Genomic DNA, 23,606 nt, shown 5'->3' with positions numbered 1-23,606 from the left:
TCACTATGAAGAGGGGGTCTGGGGTTATGCTTAGGTCATAAAAGTTTAATGACTGTGGCATTTTTTTTTCAATATTCCAAACAAACTATTTAGTGTAGAGTAGGCCTAATCAGAAAACGACACTGGCTATTGTTACAATATACATTACTATGTAATTAGGTTTACACAATAATGAGTCTATCCTTAATGTCTTACTCTACGGTTAGTCCAACTTTAATGTGCATTTTATATACGGCTCTGAACTTCTCTGCTGGTGTGTCCACAGGGCAAAGAGCAGTCTCCATAACATACATGACCCAGGAGGCTTGACGGAATATTCCAGGACAGTAAAAATCATTCTAAAGGTGCCACATGTCAGGTGCCACAGCCAGAACTTGGCTCTACACTGAGCACACCCATTATCCGGCCCAAGTTACATAAAAGAGACTGTTTATTGCCTCAGACAACCTTGGGTTGTTGTGAAGCAAGCGCTCAGCAAAAAAAGTGGAAAAAAACCTGAATAAGTTAACTATGAACCATAAAAGACAAAAAGAAGGAACCAATTACTTTAGTTTCACAAAGACTTAAATAGTATGCTTAATCTTTTTTACTTTGTTTAAATGAAAATTAAAGTGTAGACTATCTCTTTCTTGGATTTTAATTCAATGACAGGTTTAGGTAAATTTAGAATTACATTGAAATTGTAGGCTTACACAAGTTAGCATTGCTCAGGAGCCAAAAGAGTAATATGTCCCAATATATAGGCTACTGTGCACTTCTCTGTGAAAAAAAATCAGCATGTAGCTAAACCAGGGAGTAAAAACAGAATGATAATCATTTTGGTTTCGGTCTGAGCAAAGACATTATTAGCCTAATATCCAACCCACAGTGCAACTGCTTGACATAGGCCTAGATACTTTGAAAAGGCAGTTAGAAAGTGTTGGATATGAAAATCCTTTTTATCATCTCATAATAGGCCTAGCCTGTTAAATGCTACAGGTAGACACTGATACAAATCTGACTAAATCAAATCTGACAATTCATCTCATCTACATGAGTGGAACACTGTGTGGGCAGATGACTTTCCAAGCCTATGGACTTTTGAACAATTTTCAGGGATAGGTTAATTGGAACAATAGGCCTAAATACCAATATTGACATCTAAAATTGAAAATAGTGTTTTTACTACGGAACAAGTGAAATTGTTTTTGTTCCTAGTTTCAGTTACGTTCATCCAAAAATGTTGTTTCTGTTTTTTTGTTTAGTTTTGTTTTGGTTCTTTGAACCGTTTCTAATCCTTGATTTAAACACACCAAGTGCAGAGCATTGTGTGAGAAACGGCTCCACAAGAAACCTGAAGGCAAGAACCAAAAGTCATGGCATCCGGCCACAGAACTTTCAATCCATGGCAGGTTGTATAACCTGAAAATCTGAGGGCAATTGGCATCAATTTGTGTAAAGGCAACAGCAGTACTGTTGGCATACGTTTTTAACAATACATATAGTATTTTCTTTTAAATTTAGTAAACTGCATCTAAAACTTCCAAAAATAGATACATTCTGAATTTAACATCAAACTTTAAGCTTAATGTACGCAATGGTTGCAACTGCACCCCTTGGAAATTGGGTCCATTATTGTTATAGTTTTCTGCAAATTACATTACACATAATCCTAATCCTCTCACAATTGTAATATCATATTTGCATTAACTGTGATTCCAAGATTACACGTATTTACAATACAGCTTCCTAACTGAAGGTGCTAAACATTATCGTATGCTTTCGGATTCCATTCACCATCTTCAAAAATTATCTGGTCTATTAGTTGAGTGAAAAAAATCTTATCTGAGACTCACATGGCAAAACAACAAAACTAAAGTCTCAGTATTGTTTTCAGAGTTGAGTAGTGACAGTTCAGAGAATATTTGCCAAGCCACTTGTTCAGAAAAAGGAGTTAGGGTATTTCTTTTCTATTCCAGGATGGAGTTATCTGCGAAAGATCATGAATCATTCGTGAATCATTCAGGTGAAGGACTACAAATACAGGGGACAAATTCGATCATCCAAAAAAGTTAATCAAGGGCGTTCTACACAATGATCTTTAAATTGGATTTGGGACGACCAGTGAAATGACCTTTATCTTCTTAAATATCAAAATGGTACTGTTCTAATTCACTGTTTTCCATTTGTTTTATCTCATGTATATGTTATTTTTCATCCAGAGAAAGATTCACTCAACATCAAGGACACAACTCAAATTAATCCAACTTTAAGCTCTTCAGCCAATTTAATTTACTACTGATAGGTCTTATGTCTATGGTACCACCCCATAAAAGGTTGACCTCTGATACAAACATTTAATGGTAAAGATATGTTTAATGTTGGATACTCATTGAAATAATAAACATTAAACTACATGCACAAACCAGAGACAAACAGGTTTCTGAACACTTATGGCTGAAGGCTCCTTTAACTTTGTAACTCACAGGCGTGAGTCCAATAAATATTGTGCTTGCTGCACAGAATATAAACATGTGACATCATCAAATACAGAAGGTATACACTTTACTTTCAAATGAATAAATATTACATATAGAAGCAGACACAGTGCATGTTGGCGAGCTACCTAAACACAGATGCATTTGGTCAAAGGACACATTCATAAAATAAATGTATCAAGTGATTCAAATATTTGTCAAAGGCAAACTGCCAGGTGCCAACTGTTTGAAACAAAAAGCATACAACTAATAGATTGCTGATAGAAGCACAGGGACAAGGTATATATTGAAACTGTATGTTTATGTTAACCTTAGATTAGGCATCCTTAATCTTTCAATGGCAATGGTTTTATAAACGTTTAATCACAAATGGAGGAGTGAAAGAAACTATGAAGATGAGTTCTTCACTTGCGGAAAGATTTTCTCACATTCACCAAGATTCCCCTGAGCCATAACAAATTAAAGGTTACTGCCAATGTGTTGTTGCCCAACTATTCGGTGCAAGCTATAACCCGATTCAACCGCTGGCAACTACTTAAATCAGTTTGACTGAATGACTAATTATGATCAAGGGAAACCACTGACTTAATGTCAACGGCACAACTATATCATGTCGTTAATGTTAGTATCTATTTTGCATGGATATGCTATCACGTTCACCATGGAGTAGGGATACACTGGAAATGATTGATGAAAGGTGACAATCCAAAACAATGACTGACATCATATTGTGCAAATGTCAAAAAGTATTACTTTAAATATGGCTTGCAAAAATAATTACTACATGTGATGGGATGTTTCATGCATGGTTCGTCCATAATTTCACTGATATTAGGCAACAAACTGTTTGGAGAAACTTTTGGTGAGTTTTTAGAATCAGTTGTGCATGACAACTCAGGCACAATGGCTGACAATGCAACAAACACAAACAGGGTGAAGAGAAAAAAATAGGCCTTCTGAAAACCATATAATATGAGAACTATGCTAAGACAGAGATAAAAAAAAAAATGCACATTAAATAAAATCTCAAAATAGAATGAGTTCAGTCCCTTTCATAAACCGCTGACAATAAAACCATCCTAGATGTTGTCACTCCATTACATTCTCACTACTTTATTATTACTTATGGGAGTAACCGATGCAATGATCACAGAACAGCCTGTTTATTTCATTCATGTCCTGCATCATTGACTTACTCTGTGTTGTTCCATACAGCATGTCTTGGACAGACACATTTGAGTGTATACCGTATGATGATATAAGAGGTGTATTGATCACTGCTGTGATAAATTTTTTTATATAACTGTATATGCCTGTAGGTACCATCTTTAAACATATTAGTGTGAAAACTGACTTTCAGGTCACAGCTGGGTCATGCAAGTCCTGAAGCTCTCTGCGTGTCACTATGATATTTTTGTGTCATGTTCTCTTTTTGAGGCAACTGTGATTTACTGGTTCTGGTGACACTATTTCCACAGTGGGGAGGGGTAACATAGGGCAGTGGAAGGGAGGCTGGTAAGGCGGTAGGTTGTTTCTCCATGAAGGAGTGTGCTGTCTACTCTTCAGATGGGGAGGCGTCTTCTTTCAGGACTTCTTCAGGGGCTTTCTGGGCAGGAGTCTCCATTTCTTCTGCCTCTTTCTCAGTCTCTGACTGGCTCTCCAAGCCCTCACCTTCACTTTGGAGACTGGAGCCCTCGGTCTTGGGTGTCTCCTGTTCAAAGCCCGAGCCTTCGCCCTGGGATGCTTCGCCCTCGTATATGATGTCCTCTGGGTCTGGGGCAGGTGGGCAAAACTCCTCATCTGGCAGAAGCTGGCGGAAAATATTCTCAGCCAGCTTAATGGAGAAGTCGCACCCTAGGGTCACGTCAGGGCCAACACAGACGTGCACGTTGCTGGGCAAATCAAAGGAGCCGTTACTGCCATTGCCGTCCATCCTGGAGGTGTCCAGCATGTTGAAATACAATGCCCACAACACTGTCGGCTGGCCACACCTCTCATCGCCCTCTGCAAGTTCCTCGCCGGGGCTGGGGGGCACGTAGAACATTCTGGAAATGAGGGGCTCTAGGTCCTCCTGGGCGGTTCCTTTGGAGGAGCAGGTGAGATGCACCAGGAAGGTGCCAGGCATGCAGGTCATGGAGGAGGAGCAGAGCTCGACCATGTGGACCGCTGAGCCGCCCGGTTCTAGAGGAGGAACCGTCAACAGGGAGATCTGTTGGTCAGAATCAGCTGGCAGCACCGAGCGGTCAGTGATGAGGACTGCCCTGGAGATGAACCTCTTCTCTGTGCTCTTCCACTGCTCTCTCACAAATCCGTCCTCCACCACAAAATGGCTGCAGCTGATTCGCTGGCCTTGGGTGTCGATGACAGCTTTGCAGCTGTTTGTTTCCTTGTCCACTACCAAACACTGGACGGAGTGGCGCAGGCAGTAGATTCCTCCGAACACGGCGCTCATCCTGCAAAAGCACTGTGGTATCTCACCTAGACCATACAAGGGGAACAGGAAGGGCGTGTTGCCATAGCGACCCAGGCAGCGCAGGAAGTGCTGTGTGGCCTTGAGGCCATCCTCAGTACGCGTCTCCTTCGTCACCATGGCGATAGAGTAGAGGACGAAATGTTGGAGGTTCTCTGTGAGCTTCTTGGTTTGGAGGAATTCCCAGAACAGCTGGTCAGATGCCTCTTTATACTCGTCTGGATGCTGCTCGAAGTCCAGGCAGAAGGTGAGGAACTTCATCAGCATACGCTTCTCCACCATAGTCAGCTGCTTGCTGGCGAACACATCAGCCCGTGAACACGGCACCTGGTCCACCCTGCCACTGCGGTAGGTCAAGATGCGGGTGACGATTTTGAACTCGGTGTACCGACTGACTTTGGACTGGATCAGGAGATCGACCAGGCTGCCGCGAGAGTAGATCAGCTTTGACACCAGGTCAATGTTGAACCTGCGTCCTTCCTTCACTAGATGGGCGTAGGTGATTTTCTTCTTCTTCTTCACCTCCTCAACTGGACTTGCTGTGGAGTCCTCTTGTTGGTCCTTGCTTTCCTCCACCTCATCTGCTTGGCTGGCATCTTGAGAGGCCACTTCCTCTTGAACACCATCTACTTGGGTGTGTTGAGTTTCACCGGTGTCTGTGGTTTCCTGTGTGAGGTCAGGACTGGCCTCCCCCTTCATTTCCTCCTCAGGTTCTGCAAGTGAAGGTGTTGTGTCGGTTGCTTCTTCCTTTTCCTCCTCTTCAGCCTCTAAACTGGCATAGCAGAAAACTTCTAAGTTGGCGATGAATGAGTCATCAGCGCTGATGAGCAAAGCTTCCTCCCCATCAACCAGTTTATTCCTCCACTCTGCCCCGTCATCTTTGATCTGGAGTCCCTGCTGAGCCTTGTACTCCTCAACCCAGGACAGCAGGCTGTTGAAGTTGAAGCCAGCCCATTTGCTTGAATAGTAGTTCCGCCTGTCGATGTGCAGCACCTTCTGCCCCACCCTGGAACAGGCTGATGCTACGATAGACTCTGTGAGTCCCGTGCCAAGTATGACAACATCAAACTCAGATGGAAGGTTGTCGGATGCCATCTTCAATTTAAGACCTTTGGAAAAAACACAGTAAAGGGAAAGATTAATATTAACAACAGAATGTTTTTGTTAATCACAAACTCTATTACCATTATGTTGCATAATATTAAATCACAAGGGGAGACAACATAGCATAAGCCACGAATCAAGTAAAAAATACCAGAAAGCCAGCATAAAACATTTATAGGCCTATCCCTGTTTAATTGATAAAACTATGGTGATCATACTTTAGGATTGGTTTTGTGAACATAGGCTAGGCTACATTCAAAACACTATGAGAGAAATGGTTTACTATGCGTGCGTTGGTCCATGTCATGTCCACTTCCGGGGAAAGGGACATTAGCGAGAGCAGTTAGCATTTGGCACACGACTATCACGTGCCTTGTTTAATTTTGCAAAGTCCATCAACCCCAGCGGTCTGGATCGTTTAGAAGTCGCACTTGGACATCTAGTAGTAACGTTATAACGTAGTAAGTTACAGAGAAAACGCACGGACGCTACGCTGAAACAAGAAGATATGATTAGCTAGCTAGCCAGCCACCGCAAGCGAATAATTTCACCAAACAGAATAATCGGTAAATCTAAACATATCGATCAAAACGTCATGGAAGATTCTGACACAAGTGCAATACTTCCTGCCGAAGAAGATTCGTCTCAAGATAATAATAAATCAACATCAAGTCTTTGCTCAAATCTAATTTGCTCAAAACCTCCACCGTACTCATGCATACTTTCGGTTTCTGTCGAGCCTGTTCTCTTTCTTTCAATGTTTTCATTGGCACTTCAGATGCCACTTTATACACAATACCTGTGGGATCGCATTAGTGAAGATCTGGGGTATAACGGTACGAAAAGCGGAGGATGTCACAACAGCACTGGGCCACCCGATCCTCTTGAAAAGGTACGTAAAATGTAAACAAACTGGATGGTTTCTTCTACGGAAGCCGACGTGTGTGCCCCAAACGTCATTCTTTTGCCAGTGCAGTGCCACAACGCATTATAGCCTACTATCCAATTCTGTCTGGTGTAGGCCGAGTAGTTTGTGATTTTTAACAACAACAAAAAAATGCGTTTAGACCCACAATTATCCTTTATCCAGTATTTTGTTTTGTCTCTTGTTTCAGGTAGCCTATTAACTGAACTTCTTTGCATTTTAGTCTAGATAGGAACAGCTGAATCTAAATACAGTGAATACATCACTATATTGCAAAATAATCTTTTAAACGGACTTCAATCATCTTGGTCTAGACACAGTCTTTTTGTTAATATAGAAAGCTGCAAACTGCACTGATTAACACAACATGAATGATTAATTATCATTATTATTTCCTAGGAGGTGGAGACCATGACCGCACACTGGAATTTGTACATCAACTTGGGAGGCTTTTTCGTCAGCCTTTTCTCTGCCACTCTATTTGGGGCCTGGAGTGACTGTGTGGGCAGGCGCCCAGTTCTTATCTTACCCTCTCTGGGCCTGTCTGCTCAAGCTGCTGTTTATTTAGTGGTGCTATACCTGAAGTTACCTGTGGCTTGGTTCCTGTTGGGGAGATTCTGCAGTAGCCTCACTGGGGACTTCAACACCATCCTTGCCGGCTGCTTTGCCTATGTGGCCGACACAAGTGACAAAGTCTCCCGCACCTTTAGAGTGGCCATACTGGAAGCCTGTATAGGTGTGGCTGGCATGTTTGCAAGCATCATTGGGGGACAGTGGCGACGGGCCCAAGGGTAGTCTGTGTCTATTTCTTTCACCTTTAATTTGTATCAGTAGCTAATTTTGACATCTTTACAAATTTACAGACGTATACATTTATACATTACATTTATACATTACCTTGTGTTTGCTCTGTTTCAGGTACATCAACCCATTTTGGCTGGTACTCGCCACCAGCCTAGCATCTGCCCTGTATGCCTACCTGTTTGTGCCCGAGTCCGTGGTCCCCGATCCCGGGGCCAGACTGTTCACCATCAAGCACTACCGGTCCGTTTGGCAGCTCTTCAGCACCCGAGGGGAGGGGGACCGCCGGCTGAAGCTGTGGCTCTACTCCCTCTGCTTCTTCATCGTGGTCACCGTGCACTTCGGGAGCCGGGATCTGTACGTGCTCTATGAGCTCAGTGCCCCGCTGTGCTGGGGCCCCGCGCTGATTGGCTACGGCTCGGCGGTCCAGAACCTAACCTACCTGAGCAGCCTGGCAGGGCTAAAGGCCATGCAGCGATGCCTGGAGGACTCCTGGGTGGCCATTGTGGGGCTGGTGTCCAACATGTGTGGCCTGGTGGTCATCTCTGTGGCCAACACCACTGCACTTATGTTCACAGGTAACATTACCTAATATTGCCAGGCATACTAGGTGGCTGGGTATTGTGATTTATGTTAATTGCTGCTGCAGCACCACAATTTCTCCTTTGAGAGGAATAAAATGATTATCTTTCTATTCTATCTATTTATCTTGAAGATGCAGTATGTGATACCAGTAAATGTTTGTAATATTTCAACACAACCAAAAATGGCACACCTCGCTTTTCTGTTCCTAAAGCAACATGTTGGTGGAAAATCAGGTCTTTTTGGAGTGCCGCAGGGTGTGAGTGCTTTTTGGTGCTCCTCGGTGCAGGGATTCGAGATTTAGTAAAACATTAAGACAAGTCCAAAGCACTCAAGAAGGATGCATATGAAAAATGTATTTTCTATTTGGCAACTTAAACATGCCTACTGGTTTCCGCCGAGCTGGCTTTCATCAGAGCATTAAAGGCCAGCTCAGCCAAAACGCGGAGGCATGTTTAAGTAGGGAAATAGACAACATTTTGGTTGGTTGGAATTGTTTATGCCTGTGCTTATTTCCCACTTCCTGTCAGGACTGTATACTCGGTACAGGACTGGAGCACTCTCGCACTGAATAGACAGCTAGTGCTAGCTGAATCTGACAATTTAAGTGTATTGGATTAGAATCACAGACAGCACCTTTCACATACTTATTTCACTTATTCAGCTTCATAGAGTATATCACCTTGTGAACTTCAAAACTGTGAAGGTTTTGAAAATGACAATGATCCTGTTCACTTCTGTCACTATGCATATAACATCCTTCCAATGGAATAGACTGCTCTGATCATTGAGTTATGTTTGGTGTCATGTAGGATAAACACCTGCACAAAGAGATAATGATAGCAGCTGGTTGTGCACCATCACTTGCTGGCTTACAGGTCAAAAGAGCCGACAAAAGTTTATACTGTTGCACTGAAGGTAAATAAATGACTTAATGCTATCTACTGTTATCTCAGTGCAGTGCATGGCAGGAAATGTACAGATAAAGCCGCATCTATGTCATACAGCCTCACGTTTTTATGACTTTCGGTTGTCAGTGCTGGCTGACTCTATTGAAAGGAACAACCAGGGGCAAAGGTTGATGGCCAATATCAAGCCAGAGTTTAACTGAATTACTCTCACCCTCTGTTTTGCCACCTAGTGGTCTCTCAGTGCAACAGTCCTGACATTTTAAATCTATAAAGGGGGCTGGTCAGTTGCTTAACAAGTTTGTAGTAGCTATTTGAATTGTACTCTTAGGGAAATAAAATGTCTTAAAGACCCTCCACTGTATCAAAAGAACATATAGAAATGTATCTTCCCATGAGTCTGGCAAATTGACTGGAGGGTGGCAATGAATTTTGAATCTTGAATTTCCCTTTGGGGATCAATTAAGTATCTATCTATCTATCTATCTATATATCTATCTATCTATCTATCTATCTATCTAATGGGCACTTGTCATAGTCTTGCAGATGTTTGTAAAACTGCTAACCCCTTCACCATGTGTTTCTCAGGCTATGGACTCTGTTTCCTGTTCATGGCCTCAACCCCAGTTTTGCGATCAAAGGTCTCGAAGCTGGTGGACCCCTCTGAGCAAGGTAAATTAAATTGTGGGGTCACTTTTACTGTGTCAAGTACTCTTAGTCAAATAGAATTACAGATAGGTGAACTCACACACATGGCGTGCCCACCTTCATAACAGTATGCACTGGAAAACGTTTGAGAGTGGTGGGGTATGTGGGAGAGTGTGTGGTGGAGTGGGTGGGGGTTGAGAATGGCTGGACACTATGTTGCTTTTACATTTTTAAAATGTTTTTTTTTAATATACTGTATATATATATATATATTAAATGTTATTTATTTATTTACAAAGTACCCACCAAGAGTAATACCATCCAATTTTGTATCCTGTACAATGACAATAAATACCTCTATTCTATTCTATTCTATGCATTGATCAAGGGCACCGTGCTCCATCAGTTTAGTGTAGATCAGCTTGGTGTGAGTCGTTATTGATGCAGTGTCTAACTGAGGTGAACTAACACCTGGTTGTCTGCAGGGGCTCTGTTTGCATCAGTGGCTTGTGTGGAGGGGCTCTGTTCCCTGGTGTCTAGTGGAGTCTTCAACTCCCTCTACCCTGCAACCCTACACATCATGAAGGGCTTTCCCTTCCTCTTCGGTGCCATGCTCCTTCTACTTCCTGCTGGAATAATCGGGTGAGGCCATTTAAACCCCTTCGTGTAACAACTTCTCTGATATGCACACCTGTTCATTGCAGACCACAATGATTAAAGGGCACTGTCATTGAGCAGAAAAAAACAGCTGGGTTTTCCAGATTGTTTCAAATCATATTAAATTTTGGTTTGGCTCTCCCTGTACTCTCTATCTATTTAAAATATTGGTCATGGTCTCTGGCATCTGTATGAGCATGTTCTTGTCTCTGTAATGTTTGTTTGGCTTGTGGGTGTGGTGTATGATTAGGCCTATTCAGCACAAAGATGTTTGATATTCCTTCGAAATTGACTGTAATGAATTTCCTTTGCCTAAGGAATTTTTTCTTGAATTATTCATCCAATTGAATTAGTATTCCAGTGGCAACTTCCCATGTGACGGTCGAGCTGTAACTCCAGTTCATCCTGAATGCTTTCCTGTACGTACTGGGACAAGTTTCCCAAAACAATAGTTGCTAACTAAGTTAGCAACTTTGTTGGTTGCTATGCAATTTCCAATTGCCAACCAACTAAGCTGCTAACAGGTTAGCAACTATGGTTTTGGGAAATCCACCGCTGATTGTTGCCTGGGTTTGGGAGTCTGAAGGGCGATGATTGTGACTTTGCAGGACACTCGGCTGCCAGCAGAGGAGGATGGAGAACACAGAGAGTTCTATAGTGTCTTGAGGCTGACCAGAGTGGAGAGTGCTCCACAGAGTCTGTCAAACTCAGGAGCTCTGTGAGCCATACAGCGGTACACCCAAGTGCATCTCAAAAATGGGAATATGATGGAAAAAGCCATTGCCCTGCTCATAAAGTCTAAGGGAACCATTGTCGGTATATTTGACTTCAGCTGATTAGAGGTCTTCTCAGGTCGACATTTATGTATTTAAAAATATATACAGTATATTGAGATACTGGATTTTTTATTTCCATGATCTGTAAACTGCAATCATCAAGATTAAAATAATCAGGTTGTTCCAAACCAGTGTTAAAAACATTGCACTAATATATTGAAACATGTGAGTATGTTTCAAGCGCGTATTTGTATGTGCCTTAACTTTGACTTAAAATGCTGCCATATTTTTTTTCTTATCGTAACCTCTACCATATCTCTTTAAATTAGTTGAATTGATTGTGAAATTATGACAAATTATTTCACTTGTTTATGACACAATTTACTACACTTGATTGTAAAATAATCTGTGTTGTCTTGCTCAGATATCTGATAGATTAGACCCACAATAGATAATGTATCTTTCCTTTCAAAATCTTTTGAACACCAAATAAAAACACACTTCTAAAAAATGTATCATATGAACTCGTAATTAAGCATGAATTAATGTAAGTGATCATTTAACAGTATGTCTCAATTGGTGAATAAAACCAGTGACACTGAGATTAGGGTCTAGACATATCATCAGCAGATTGCCAGAGGGCTCCCTCATAATCCCTGGTTGAACATCTATTACACGGGTAATGTGCTTGTGTAAGACTGACCCAGCTGATCTCCCTGAGGTGGACTCAAATAACATCTCAGGACTGGTCATACTGTACGTGCTCCTGGAACAGACAGATCCCCATCAGTGGTCTCGGTGGCTTTGAGAGGGTGTGAACCACTCGTGGTCATCAGTTTCCGTATGTTGAGCCGTAATCTTACACTCCAGCCACAACACAGGACTTGGGGAGGGAGGGAGAGAGGAGCAGGCACAATGGATGTCGTCATGTGGATGTGACTGCGCACAGAGGGTCCGTCTGTGTTTACCCACAGCGTGTGGCCGAACGACCCGCAGGGGAAGAGAGAAAGGGGCCAGTGACTTATCACATGCTTCCTGTTAGCCTCCAGTGGAGTCGCTAATGCTAACGGCCACAAGCTGTCTGACTGTCTGAGACCTGATGTCACAAAGGGTTTACATTTTTAATGCTATAAAGAAGGCTTGCTTTTTATTGCTACCATTGGGTCTGGCAAACAATTTATCATTTTTATTATTATCTTTGAATTGTACAGCACTGCAAGATTACAGAATGTCCAATCTGATCTTTCTTGTATTAAATTTGAAACACAAACCATTATATTGACATTTGATTCTAATATTTGACAGACAAGAACAGCAACAATTGTACATTAAGGCAACAGAACAGAGCCCAACATAGGCTAAAACCATTAACATTATTTGGGAAATGACAGTAAATCCCCCTGACGCAGTATGTCAATGACTGGTATTGTATTGTGCCATAAGTGGCATAGTTTTCTTTATTTGCACTTGCACTTATTATACACTGTGTGACACTGATTATCTACATAGCTGGAGAGTTTTCCACCTCTGTGAAAGTACTGCAAAACTATATGGTGTGGTTTGTGGAGGCCTGCTTCTCTCTTGGCGAATACTGCACATTGTTTCCATTAGTAGATAGGTTTGAGCATTAACAGACTGATATGGCCTCTGCATGGCGACATTAAAATGATTATTACACAAATTATTTTCACAGTGATACTGACAGCCTTTGTCATCATTACAGTTACATTTTGTTCTATATACAATTTCCTCTAAAGGGCAATCTCTACTCAGTACACTTCATGTGCCTGGCAAGTGAAATATACTCTGATTATATGTAAGCGATGTGCTTCAGAACTTCATGCCTTTCATGTTTGAATAATTCCTTCATACATGTATATCATTTGACTTTGCTTTCCAAACTGATCATATTCCTATATTCACAAAGCTATCTAACTTACAATCTGCATTAATAGGATGGGGTAGAAAAAGCATGCTGGTTACAATAAAGGCACCTAAAAAGATCTTGCTCATACACCCTCTCTATAGAACCATTACCTACCTAAAGAGATTGTTGACAGCAATCATTGACATGGAAAATGACTGCGGTTGACATGAAATAAAGTACAGTTATTACTGTTATTAGTAGATCATTCCCCACAGAAAGCGTCAGTGAGAGGTGAAAAAGTGTGTTGGGTATTCCTGAGAGGTAGGCAGCACATCCTTCTCAGATCACTTGAAGCTACTGAAACGATAAGGTATTCAAAGCATTCACACAAGAGACTGGACCCCTGAGCTCTTTATATTTTACCTGGTCTAGAGGTCAACCTTGAATGATAGGGTTAGTACAAGTGAAAGCCAAAGGTGGAACTTCCAGGACAGAAAGTGTTAAGAGTTCTTCCAAATTAATTCAATCACATGTCTGGATATGCTTCAGAGTAGAATATGACCAAGGGGGCAAACAAGCTGAACAAGATAAGATGATAAGTTCACAGTTAGGGTAAAAACATGGGGGAGGAGACTTCTTCCTGAACCTGGATTGTTCCATCTCTGCTGTTACATGCAGGTGGATGGAGAGGTTGAGTCTAAGCTACTGCTAAAGGAAGGAGCAGAACACATAGGGCTCTTTGGACGTTACAGAGGCCACACGAGATATACCTTGGACCATGAGCCCCATCTCCTGGAGGGACATCTTTAGATCTACTCCTGCTTTGGTAACTCTGGGTCCTTGGCTCTGTCCAGTTGGTCCTGGCTTGGGTTCCCCTTGAGGAAGCGCAGGATCTTCTCTATGGTTGCCTCCTGATACTCATGGGACCATCTGTGCATTTCAAGACAGAGGGAGTTGAAATAGTATAGCTGCTTCATAAGAAAACTTTCATAAACAAACAGACTATTTAGCAAAAAATAGCTGTATGAGCTCATATAACAACAATGTCTGTGGATTGAAAAACATAGTCTTTAATGTTACACCACTACATGTTCAAAGCTGACTTACTTGATACCATTGAAGTTGAGGATGGAACTCATATCATCTGGAAGAGATTTGGGATCAGGCCACAGAAAGTTGTCTGTGACCGGAACAATGTTCTTTTTCCCACTGAGAGCAGTGACAATCTCCTGCATGGGTTAAAGCAGCCTTTTAGTCATTCTAGCAGATAACCAGAAGTCACATGGTGTCATGATAAGATTTAAAAATGGGGAAATGAGATTTAAAGAGTACAATAAAACCGCCACAACTGTCCCCATCTGACCTTGTGCACCCAGTCCTTCATGGCTAGGTCCCCCATGCATTTGTCCAGGGCGTTGGCCGAAAGGACCAGGATGAAGTTGCGTGCCCGCTGCACACTCTGGATCAGCTTCTCCTCAAAGCGACCAGCCTCCAGCTTCTCCACGTCGATGAACACACTGTAGCCACGAAGCTGAAGGTGCACCTTCAGCAGACTACAGAGAGGGAGCGAGAGAGATAAAAATACAGGAAGGGGGTGGATTGGGGGGGGGGGGGATGTATAGGAGGGAGTTTTAAATAATAATATCACCTCAGATACAAAGGAGTGATCTCATTATAAAGTCTACACAGTACATAATGGCTTGCATAAAGCCATTAAGCAATGAAGTAACTAATAGTAAAGTGTCAAGTGATTCCAGAACTTTAACAAAAGCATGAATGACATTCTCTAAAATGAAAGGACAACAAATATACAGTGGTAATGATATGAAGGAAAAAATCACAAAAGAAAAAAAATGACAAAATGTTACAACAAAGCATACCACTGAAGAACTAATGATCTAATGAAAATGATATCAAATATCTAAGACATAAAGCAAAAATGTGACATAACCATAACAAAAAGATAACAACAAAAACCCTAAACCAAGTCCAAGTATGGCCATTGCCCACAGAAAACTAAAGATCGTCCCCTGTTTGGCCATCTTCTGACCTGGCCAGTTGGGAGCCGGTGGTGCGGCGGTAACTTATGAAGACGTCTGGGCCAGACGGCTGTGCGTCGGTCAGGCAGGCCTTTTTGGGGTGGCGCAGCGCAGACAAGATTTTGGCCCTGTGCACCCCGTTCTCCACGCTGCAGTCGGTGCGGAGCTGCTCGTCGGTGACGTGCACGATGTTCTTACGGTCCACGCCAGACTGGACCAGCCCGTAGGTGTACTGGCGGAAGCGCGGGTCCACGTCGGCCAGCCAGTCGGCCAGGTTGTTGGGGTCGCACGTGGAGTAGTTGGCGTAAGTCTTCAGAACACGAAGGTCTCTCAGGAATCTGCGGTCAAACAGACACGGCCCAGATATAAAAGCTGCCCACACACAGGACCACCTGAACGGTTTCACAGCACATCTTTGGGACTGTAGAAGTAGAAGTACCTTTTGCGAGTGAGCCCTGAAGTCATGCCCAGATCATTGAGCAGATCCTCATTTGTAATGTTTAAAAGCAGATCTCCATCCACCTGCAACTCCTGAAAAGGAAACAACAACATCCTGACATGCTATTGATTTATTTAAGATCTTCACCAAGCACTCTGTTTAGCAACGGCAGCTGTGCATTTGTTTCTGAACATAATTCATAACATGTCATGCTCAACATAACCTCAAACACTGGCAGCTCATCACCGAGGAGGGTGGTATTTCCTGCCAAAAGTTGTTGAGAGATGTGAATGACACACATTGTTCCAGCTACAGCTGTTCAGACCTGAAAGCGCTCGGTGTACATGCTGAAGCCGATCTGCTGCAGCCATCTCTGCACCTCCCCACTCTTCCAGTTTGGCACAGAGGAGAGGATGCGGCGCGGCACCTCTTCACCCATCATGCCCAGCGCTCGCTTGGCAAGGGAGCAGGCAGTGGCGTTACTGGAGTACATGACAATCCTCTTCAGGCTCTGCACCGCGCCAATCTCTTGGAAAATCTGGTTCAGGAGATACAGTATACCACAAGATGTGCTTATAGCAGACAATGACAAATACACTTACAACACAAACACAACTCCAGAATATGATTCACAGAGAGTATTCACTGTAAACATAAACAGCACGTTGCACCACTTAGGCCGGGCAGGAGATCACCTTGGTGTTGCGCTGGCGCGATTTGATGCTGGACTCCACGCACAGGTAGAAGGCGGCGATGCACTTCCCCTCTAGGCGCGTGCCGTCCAGCAGGGGCAGCAGGTGCTGCAGGTCGGCGGCCGTGCGGCCCTGCATGCTGTCCGTGCTGTCCAGCAGGCTGCGGGCGAACTCGTCCGGGTCCATCGAGGCGATGAAGGGCTCCACCAGCTCGAGCGTGCCCGACTTCACCACCTCCTTCTCGATCTCCCGGTTGGCGGCCAGCACGGCCACGGCCAGGCAGGCGTAGAAGCGAATGAGCTCGTCCTCCTTGGAGAAGGCCAGCGGGAAGAGCCACTCGGCCGCCTGCTTCTCGATCATGAGCCGCTGGCACCGGTGGCCGCCGTACATGGCACAGTTGGCCAGCGCCACGGCGCAGTGGCGCAGCACGGTGGGGTCCGTGCCACGGCACCAGAAGAGCAGCGCGTCCAGCGCGCCGTTGGAGATGAGCTGGACGGACGTCTCCTCGGTGTGCTTGAACATGTGCTCCAGGATGCCCGACACGCTGCGGGCAAGCTGGGCGTCCTCTTGGGACCGGGTCAGATTCAGGATCACGCCCAGACCCATGCGTGCCACATAGTCTCTGAAAAATGCAGAGATGCCATGCTCTGATTAGACTCGTGCTATTCTACCAAGCTGTGAGTTATACACTAGGCAAGTCACAGAAATATTCACCAGATGATAACAGCTATCCTACCTGTTTTCTGAGACCAGAATCTGCTCCAATAACTTGGCCGACTCATAGGTGATTTCCACAGCAGGTGAGTGGAGATGCTGCAAGAGCAACTCCAGACCACCATCCAGTCGTATCCTGTTGCATATCTCCTCGGCGACCTGACGCCCAAGGGCAGGTAATACCCAGGCTTCCTCTACCAGCTGGTAAATCTCAGCGATTGCCCGGCGGGTCTCCTCCAAATCTGCGGTGTCCTTCGCTGATTTTAAGGTTTTGACAGCTGATCGTAGTGCTGGTAGAGAACCATCCAGCACTGACTGTACATCAGCTGTAATACCCGGCGAGACAGCCCTCTGGTCAGGGGCAGGGCTCGATTTCCGGCTTTGGAGGCGACTGACATATTCAGGAACTGTGAGTCTGTCGGAACTGAACATTGATAAATATCGGCAGAGCTTACTGATGTATACGAGGAGAGATAAGAGCATCTAATGGGCTAACTGTTTACACGAGACAACGGTGTCACAGCTGAACACTGAAATCAACGATAAAACGAACTGATGTAACACATAAAAAATAAATCAGCCTACTTTGGAGGTTGATACATCACACATCCTTCCCACAAATGTATTCTGATGCCTGCTATTGGAGAGTAGCCTATGACAGATCATCACAAGGAAATATTTGTTCGGAATCGCAGGCCTATCATCCCTGTCTAGGCACCTGCTACAAACCTCGGCGTTGTTTACCTCTTAAATATTTGTCCACGACGTGAACAAAGTCCATGTCTTACCAAACAATCTACTGAATGAAAGTCTGATCATAACAGCAAGACAGAAAATTGTGCTAAAACTCGCCCCTTTCAATTCTGACAAAGATGATGTCTCCTACAGACCACCGGACAACAAACAGCTGAATGTGACTTGCTAGGTCTAGCTCATACAAACAAAGAAAGCAGATTAATCCCTAGTCGGCGAGTGTCCTTTATTCAATAGTGATGCCACAATTTGCGTCCATATGCGTTATTATTGGAAACTAAATTTAGATACGGTTCTCATCGTTTTGCGTACCCTGGATCTCTCAGCATCCTCCCCGCTAGGACCGCCTTCCTTCCACTGATACTTCGGCCGAAATAAAGAAATCTCCCTCAGCAACATGCTGAGCTGTGCGTAGATATCTTCCTGTTGCTCTGCTGCCCCCAGCGGTTGGTTAAAGGCGCAACCCATTTAAAGGCGAGCGTGTTAATGTAGGCCTATAGTCCATAGTTCATCGCTATGTCCAATCGAATTGCAAGTTGTAGGGCGGCTTGAAATATTTATGTTGTATTTACTCTATAATCAGTGATCCTTAAGTTTAAATGTGCATCACTTCGTGATTGCTCAAGCACTGCACTTTCTATGAGACCTTCCAGACTGAGTGCACTGTATTTATGTCCCATAATATAGGTTCATAACAGTACATCATTCTTTCATGGTTAAAAAAAACCCTTGCTGCTGGCTATTCGAGTTCAGAGGTGAAGGAAAGATCTATGACACAATCAGGCACTCATTCATATGTAGGTCATCAGTGTATCTCATCAAAGGGATGTGAGTTTACAACTCACACAAAATGGCCTTTTTTATGCAGGACAATTATGGCATTCAGCTGAAATGTGTAGGCTAACATAGGCTAAGTGAAATTGCACAACTAATGAGAAATTAGTGCATAATTAGTGCACTTACAACAAGGGTTAAACCAAACAAATTAATGACTGGGGTATTTTCTCCTTATCATTTCTTTTACTGTTGAGGCTATATGTTCTTTGTCATTGTCATAATTTCTTGTTTTTTCCTTTTATGCACCATATTGTGTTTGTGTGTGTGTGTGTGTGTGTGTGTGTGTGTGTGTGTGTGTGTGTGTGTGTGTGTGTGTGTGTGTGTGATGTGAATGAGTGTGTGCGTGTGTTTGTGTTTAAATTTGGCTATTGCAACATATGTTGAAAACAAGCTTAGGTAAACAGTTTGAGGGTGAGTGACATTGGACCCCATTGACCAGCCATGTCCCAAAGAGACATTGCAGCAGATCCTCCAGCCGTTGCATTCGGACTATACGTCTCACCATGAGGCCGGGGCTGATCCTGCTGGCTCTGACGCTGCTCCCTATAACGTCCCGCTCACAAGGTACAGTATGTTACCATGTTTTTATACGAGATGTTTCTCTTTCTGCCATAGTCTCCAACTGGGTAACACATCAGTCAAAATCATTGTGGTTGTAATTATTGCAAATTACACTGCAACAATCTGGAGTAAGCACCAACATGCATCTCTTTGTGAGACTTGTAAAAAAGCAGGGTAGGGCTTGTAAAATGATTGACGTTGGTTTGATCTGCTGTTTGTCTGTTTTGGTGTTGTGCCTCAGAGTCCTGTGAGAACCGTTGTGAGAATGGCTTTGATGCTCAGAAGACTTGCCAGTGTGACACTATGTGTCGATACTACCAGAGCTGCTGCGCAGATTACGAGACCGCCTGCCGTATGCACAGTAAGCACCAGTTATTCCCTGTTGAGCAACTCAGTCTAACAGCGGAAGTCAATCTCCAAAAGCAAATTAGGCGATACTGATGCTGCTTCTGAGAGAGGGAAGCAGATATTTTTGTTTGTGGTTTTTGAGTTTCTTAAAGTCTACACAGTATAAGATTCTTAGTCTTTACGATATGTACACATATCTTTTGCCAATTCAAAACACAAATAATACAGACATTATTGTGCGAGAATAAAATGCCGTTTTAGTGATATAACAATTTCTCACTTCTGTTGATCATAAAGAAAGAGACTGAATGATCAATATGATCTGATGCATCAGCTAAGTTAATGGTACATCCTGTTATTTTAGTCCGCGGAGACACGTTTGTGTTTGCCGAGGATGACGATGAGCAGATGAGCCCAACCAAAGCCACGGGTAGAGGCCGGCCACACGGGAGGCTATCAATGCCCTCCACCACTGCCATGACTGCCACAGACGCTGGGACAAGAGCAGGGAGCACAGCAGACATGAAGCCAAGCCCATCCATCACCACACACCCTGAGGGCCCAAAAGTGGTTACTCCAAGTAAAACAGATGTGCCAAATACTACCAATGTGCCAGGTAGTACCGAGGTGCCAGATAGCGCCGATGCTCCACGCACCACTGATTTTTCAAGCATCACTGCTGCGCCAGTGACTGCTGATGTGTCAGGGATCACCAATGTTCCAAGTGCCATGGTTACGCCAATCACGGCCGATGTGCTACATACCACCGATGTGCCAAGTGCTTCTGTTGAGCCAATTACTGTTGATGTGTTAAGTACCACCGATGCTCCAAGTGCTTCCGTTAAGCCCACTACTACTGATGTGTCACATACCACCGATGTTCAAAGTGCCACTGTTATGCCAATCACCACTGATCCCACGCCAACACAGCCTCCAGATCCAGATGCGGACGCTTGCAGCGGTAGACCCTTTGATGCCTTCCTGCAACTCAAGAATGGTACAATCTTTGCATTCAGAGGTGAGCTTATGATCACTCAAAGATATACACCCAAGTCCAAACTGTGGTGCTAGACTCAGTTTCAACCTTTGAACTTAACCCCCCCCCCCCCAACACACACACATACACACACACACACACACACACACACACACACACACACACACACACACACACACACACACACACACACACACACACACACACACACACACACACAATCTATGGCCACATCCAGTATGTCATCTCTGGCCAATATTCTAGGCCAACACAGTTACCACATCCTGATAACACTCGTCATTTTACCAGCTAATTCAAGAGGTACAGTATAAACACTCAGTTATAAAATATCAGTGTCATGGCATAGGTGATGGTACATATGTGTTTGTGTCCCCCAGGTATCTACTTCTTTGGCCTGGATGACAAATCAGTACTGCCAGGCTACCCCAGACTCATCAAGGATGTCTGGGGAATATCTGGGCCCATTGATGCTGCCTTCACCCGAATCAACTGCCAGGGCAAAACATACTTCTTCAAGGCATAGTATTCATTGCTATGCTTTTTTTCATAGTCTGTGAAAGTTTCACAAAATCCAAACTGTAAATGTCGTTAACTCATGTTGTTTCTCCCAATCTTAGGGAAATAAATATTGGAGATTTGAAGATGAGGTGCTGGATGAGGACTATCCGCGAGATATCAGCGTGGGCTTCGAAAAAGTCCCTGATAATCTACATGCAGCTTTCTCAGCTCCCGCCCACGGCCACCATGGCAAAGAAAAAGTGTATTTTTTCAAAGGTGGTGTAGACATACTCTAGATCTGGCAAATGCATTGATGCATAACAACATGATTTATCATGTCTGAATTGTCTAAATGCCCTTCTTTTATAGGGGATCAGTATTTCCAGTACGAGTTCAAACATCAGCCAACTCACGAGGAATGCATACAGATGTCCTTAAGATCACCCTCCATGCCTTTCCTGCATTACACCAACATGTACTATCAGAGCTGGGAGGAGTTTTACAACATCCTCTTTGGAGGATGTAAGTAGACTGCACTCAAGAACACCCTTTGTTTTATTAATGCACATAGGCCTAGAACCAAAATACAGCATTCACTCCTGCAACACAATTTTACTTTTTGGAACATGGCACAAACCAGTAACTGTTATGGCATATTATTATGTTACAGCATTTATTTATTTCATTCAGCTTAAATTGTGTTACACAAAATGTACTGTAGTGCTTGACACACGGCTCAACTCCACAAACCTCACAGCTCAATCATGCCATAACTTCACACTGATCATGTCCACAATAGGACTCCATGACAACTGCTCATGCAGGTTTCAATATCTTGCTATCTCAGTACCAGGTCACCACCATGGGCCTCACTTCATCAACAAGGACTGGAAAGGACTCAAAGCCCCGATCGATGCTGTGATGGCAGGGAGGCTCTATGTCATTCCACGACCCCCGCCAAGGCAGGACCAGAACAGAAACAACCAGCAGCAGTGGGATCAGGGTTGGGGCCAGCCATGGAGCTCCCGGCGCAGGCAGAACCGCTCTCCACAGTGGCCCGGCTCCAGTCAGTGGGGGGTGAACATCGGGCGAGAGTTCGCCGAGCGCGGCATGAACATCGGCCGGGAGTTCGCCGAGCGCGGGATGAACATCGGGAGGGAGTTCATGGGGTCGAGGAGCCATGACGACCGCATGCGAGACCTGGAGGATCGCTGGCGAGACGAGCAGGACCGACGGCGAGATGAAGAGGACCGGCTGAGGGACAGGTGGAGAGACGAGAGCAGGAGGCGACACGACTATGATTACAGATTCGACTCAAGGGATGACTTCCTCCTCGACATGGTGCGCAAGAGTCAGCCGGTACAAAGTGTGTACTTCTTCAAAGGAGGTAAGGCCTGTGGGATGCAAACAAATGGAGTTAACAGCCTAATTGAATGAATGAAACGTGTGGATAGAATATTAATATCATTTAAGAGTGAGAATAGCTTAAGAAATCTCTCTTTTCCTTCTTTTCCTTCTCTACACAGACAAATACTACAGGGTGGATCTGCAGTCGAAGAGAGTTGACCCAGCAAGTCCTCCATATCCAAGGTCCATCGGCAAATACTGGCTTGGTTGTAAGGAGAAGCCTGGGGCAGAGAGGAAGTGAGCCCAAAGGGGGATGGTTACTAGCCCACACAATAAAGACTGTCTTAATAAGCCTTCACTGAGAGCCCAAGTCAATAGGAATCCTAGATATAAAGTGATACACGACTGTTCAAATTGTTTATCAGTTATGAACCTTTGGGTGAAAAAAAATGGTGATGGATGGATCTAGTATGGCTTTTTAGTTCTCTCTGAACTGTTTTCTGTTATTGTCTGCTTGGCTTTCAATGGTTGATACTCACTACAGGATAAACCTGTCTCTGTCATTCCCTCTCACCTACTTCCCAATACACTGGAACAAAGTTAATGTGCTTGCAGGATGTCCTTAAGTAAATGCGGTCATATACTTCTCATGTTTTTTATTGCAATTATGGAAATCTGATCATAAAGACGCAGTGTAGTTGAATCAATTATCTCCACAATGTGGGTTAACAGACACACAGTTTATCACAGCAGATAACACATTGAAACAACTTGTAAGTCAACTGTGCTGTGGGGCATTTTTTTTTCTGAAAGGTGTTTGAAAACAAAAAAGTATACCATCTTAATATAACTTTGATTTCAACAGTGATACAAGCACAGGCATAACATGACATACTTTTATAAGTGGAAGCTGTCATATAGTAAAAAGGAATACATCAACATTTGCATAAGGGAGAAAAACACAAACACAAAGGTGCACCAATATAGCAGGTTGTTTCCAGGATCAACATATGAAATCACACACCTGCACTTCTCAACTGAAAACCTGAGATGGCATTGACTTTTTGCACTGATACCGTGAAGTAAACCCATATGAAAAAGAGATATGAAAAACTTGTATGATTTACTCTTGAAAGTGGCCCATT

The 23,606-nt window shown here is 43.7% G+C and overlaps 4 protein-coding genes across 5 annotated transcripts; 2 read left to right on the top strand and 2 right to left on the bottom strand.

Annotated features, from left to right (window-relative positions):
* Positions 1–2,243: 2,243 nt before the first annotated feature.
* Positions 2,244–6,986, bottom strand: chm (CHM Rab escort protein). The gene is made up of 2 exons (XM_062553014.1): positions 6,851–6,986; positions 2,244–6,056 (listed from the first exon to the last, which is right to left on the bottom strand). Exon 2 carries the CDS (start codon positions 6,040–6,042, stop codon positions 4,033–4,035), a length of 2,010 nt encoding a protein of 669 aa, XP_062408998.1. The 5' UTR covers positions 6,043–6,056; positions 6,851–6,986; the 3' UTR covers positions 2,244–4,032.
* On the top strand, positions 6,377–12,603 carry slc46a1 (solute carrier family 46 member 1). Its single transcript, XM_062553016.1, has 6 exons — positions 6,377–6,943; positions 7,376–7,767; positions 7,895–8,355; positions 9,856–9,939; positions 10,401–10,557; positions 11,181–12,603. Exons 1-6 carry the CDS (start codon positions 6,647–6,649, stop codon positions 11,236–11,238), a joined length of 1,449 nt encoding a protein of 482 aa, XP_062409000.1. The 5' UTR covers positions 6,377–6,646; the 3' UTR covers positions 11,239–12,603.
* Positions 12,604–13,891: 1,288 nt separating this feature from the next.
* sarm1 (sterile alpha and TIR motif containing 1) lies at positions 13,892–18,224 on the bottom strand. Of its 2 annotated transcripts, XM_062553013.1 has the most exons (9): positions 18,165–18,182; positions 17,122–17,523; positions 16,389–17,007; positions 16,019–16,231; positions 15,694–15,785; positions 15,266–15,592; positions 14,579–14,768; positions 14,323–14,444; positions 13,892–14,145 (listed from the first exon to the last, which is right to left on the bottom strand). In XM_062553013.1, the coding sequence occupies exons 1-9, from the start codon at positions 18,179–18,181 to the stop codon at positions 14,028–14,030; spliced, it is 2,100 nt and encodes a 699-aa protein (XP_062408997.1). In that variant the 5' UTR covers position 18,182; the 3' UTR covers positions 13,892–14,027. The 2 variants fall into 2 exon arrangements, with proteins under 2 accessions (XP_062408997.1, XP_062408996.1); XM_062553012.1 differs by having other exon boundaries at positions 17,122–18,224.
* An 880-nt stretch (positions 18,225–19,104) lies between these two features.
* On the top strand, positions 19,105–23,107 carry vtna (vitronectin a). The gene is made up of 8 exons (XM_062553015.1): positions 19,105–19,253; positions 19,492–19,611; positions 19,963–20,616; positions 20,994–21,133; positions 21,234–21,390; positions 21,484–21,636; positions 21,962–22,501; positions 22,641–23,107. Exons 1-8 carry the CDS (start codon positions 19,193–19,195, stop codon positions 22,760–22,762), a joined length of 1,947 nt encoding a protein of 648 aa, XP_062408999.1. The 5' UTR covers positions 19,105–19,192; the 3' UTR covers positions 22,763–23,107.
* The last annotated feature ends 499 nt before the right edge of the window (positions 23,108–23,606 follow it).

Source organism: Sardina pilchardus, chromosome 13 (assembly GCF_963854185.1).
Source record: "Sardina pilchardus chromosome 13, fSarPil1.1, whole genome shotgun sequence".
In the NCBI taxonomy this organism is placed as follows: domain Eukaryota; kingdom Metazoa; phylum Chordata; class Actinopteri; order Clupeiformes; family Clupeidae; genus Sardina; species Sardina pilchardus.
The sequence above is the reverse complement of the archived record's forward strand: the minus strand, read 5'-3'. Positions and strand labels throughout refer to the sequence as shown.

What these genes read in the sequence shown, in the direction of transcription:
- slc46a1 (XM_062553016.1), top strand. Translation starts at nt 6,647, where the DNA reads ATGGAAGATTCTGACACAAGTGCAATACTTCCTGCCGAAGAAGATTCG. An exon ending in CACCCGATCCTCTTGAAAAG is followed by an intron (nt 6,944 to 7,375) that starts GTACGTAAAATG and finishes ATTATTTCCTAG; the next exon opens with GAGGTGGAGACCATGACCGC. An exon ending in CAGTGGCGACGGGCCCAAGG is followed by an intron (nt 7,768 to 7,894) that starts GTAGTCTGTGTC and finishes GCTCTGTTTCAG; the next exon opens with GTACATCAACCCATTTTGGC.
- vtna (XM_062553015.1), top strand. Translation starts at nt 19,193, where the DNA reads ATGAGGCCGGGGCTGATCCTGCTGGCTCTGACGCTGCTCCCTATAACG. An exon ending in GCAAAACATACTTCTTCAAG is followed by an intron (nt 21,134 to 21,233) that starts GCATAGTATTCA and finishes TCCCAATCTTAG; the next exon opens with GGAAATAAATATTGGAGATT. An exon ending in TGTGTACTTCTTCAAAGGAG is followed by an intron (nt 22,502 to 22,640) that starts GTAAGGCCTGTG and finishes TTCTCTACACAG; the next exon opens with ACAAATACTACAGGGTGGAT.
- sarm1 (XM_062553012.1), bottom strand. Translation starts at nt 17,582, where the DNA reads ATGCTCTTATCTCTCCTCGTATACATCAGTAAGCTCTGCCGATATTTA. An exon ending in ATTCTGGTCTCAGAAAACAG is followed by an intron (nt 17,008 to 17,121) that starts GTAGGATAGCTG and finishes TGCATTTTTCAG; the next exon opens with AGACTATGTGGCACGCATGG. An exon ending in ACCGGCTCCCAACTGGCCAG is followed by an intron (nt 14,769 to 15,265) that starts GTCAGAAGATGG and finishes CCCTCTCTGTAG; the next exon opens with TCTGCTGAAGGTGCACCTTC.
- chm (XM_062553014.1), bottom strand. Translation starts at nt 6,042, where the DNA reads ATGGCATCCGACAACCTTCCATCTGAGTTTGATGTTGTCATACTTGGC.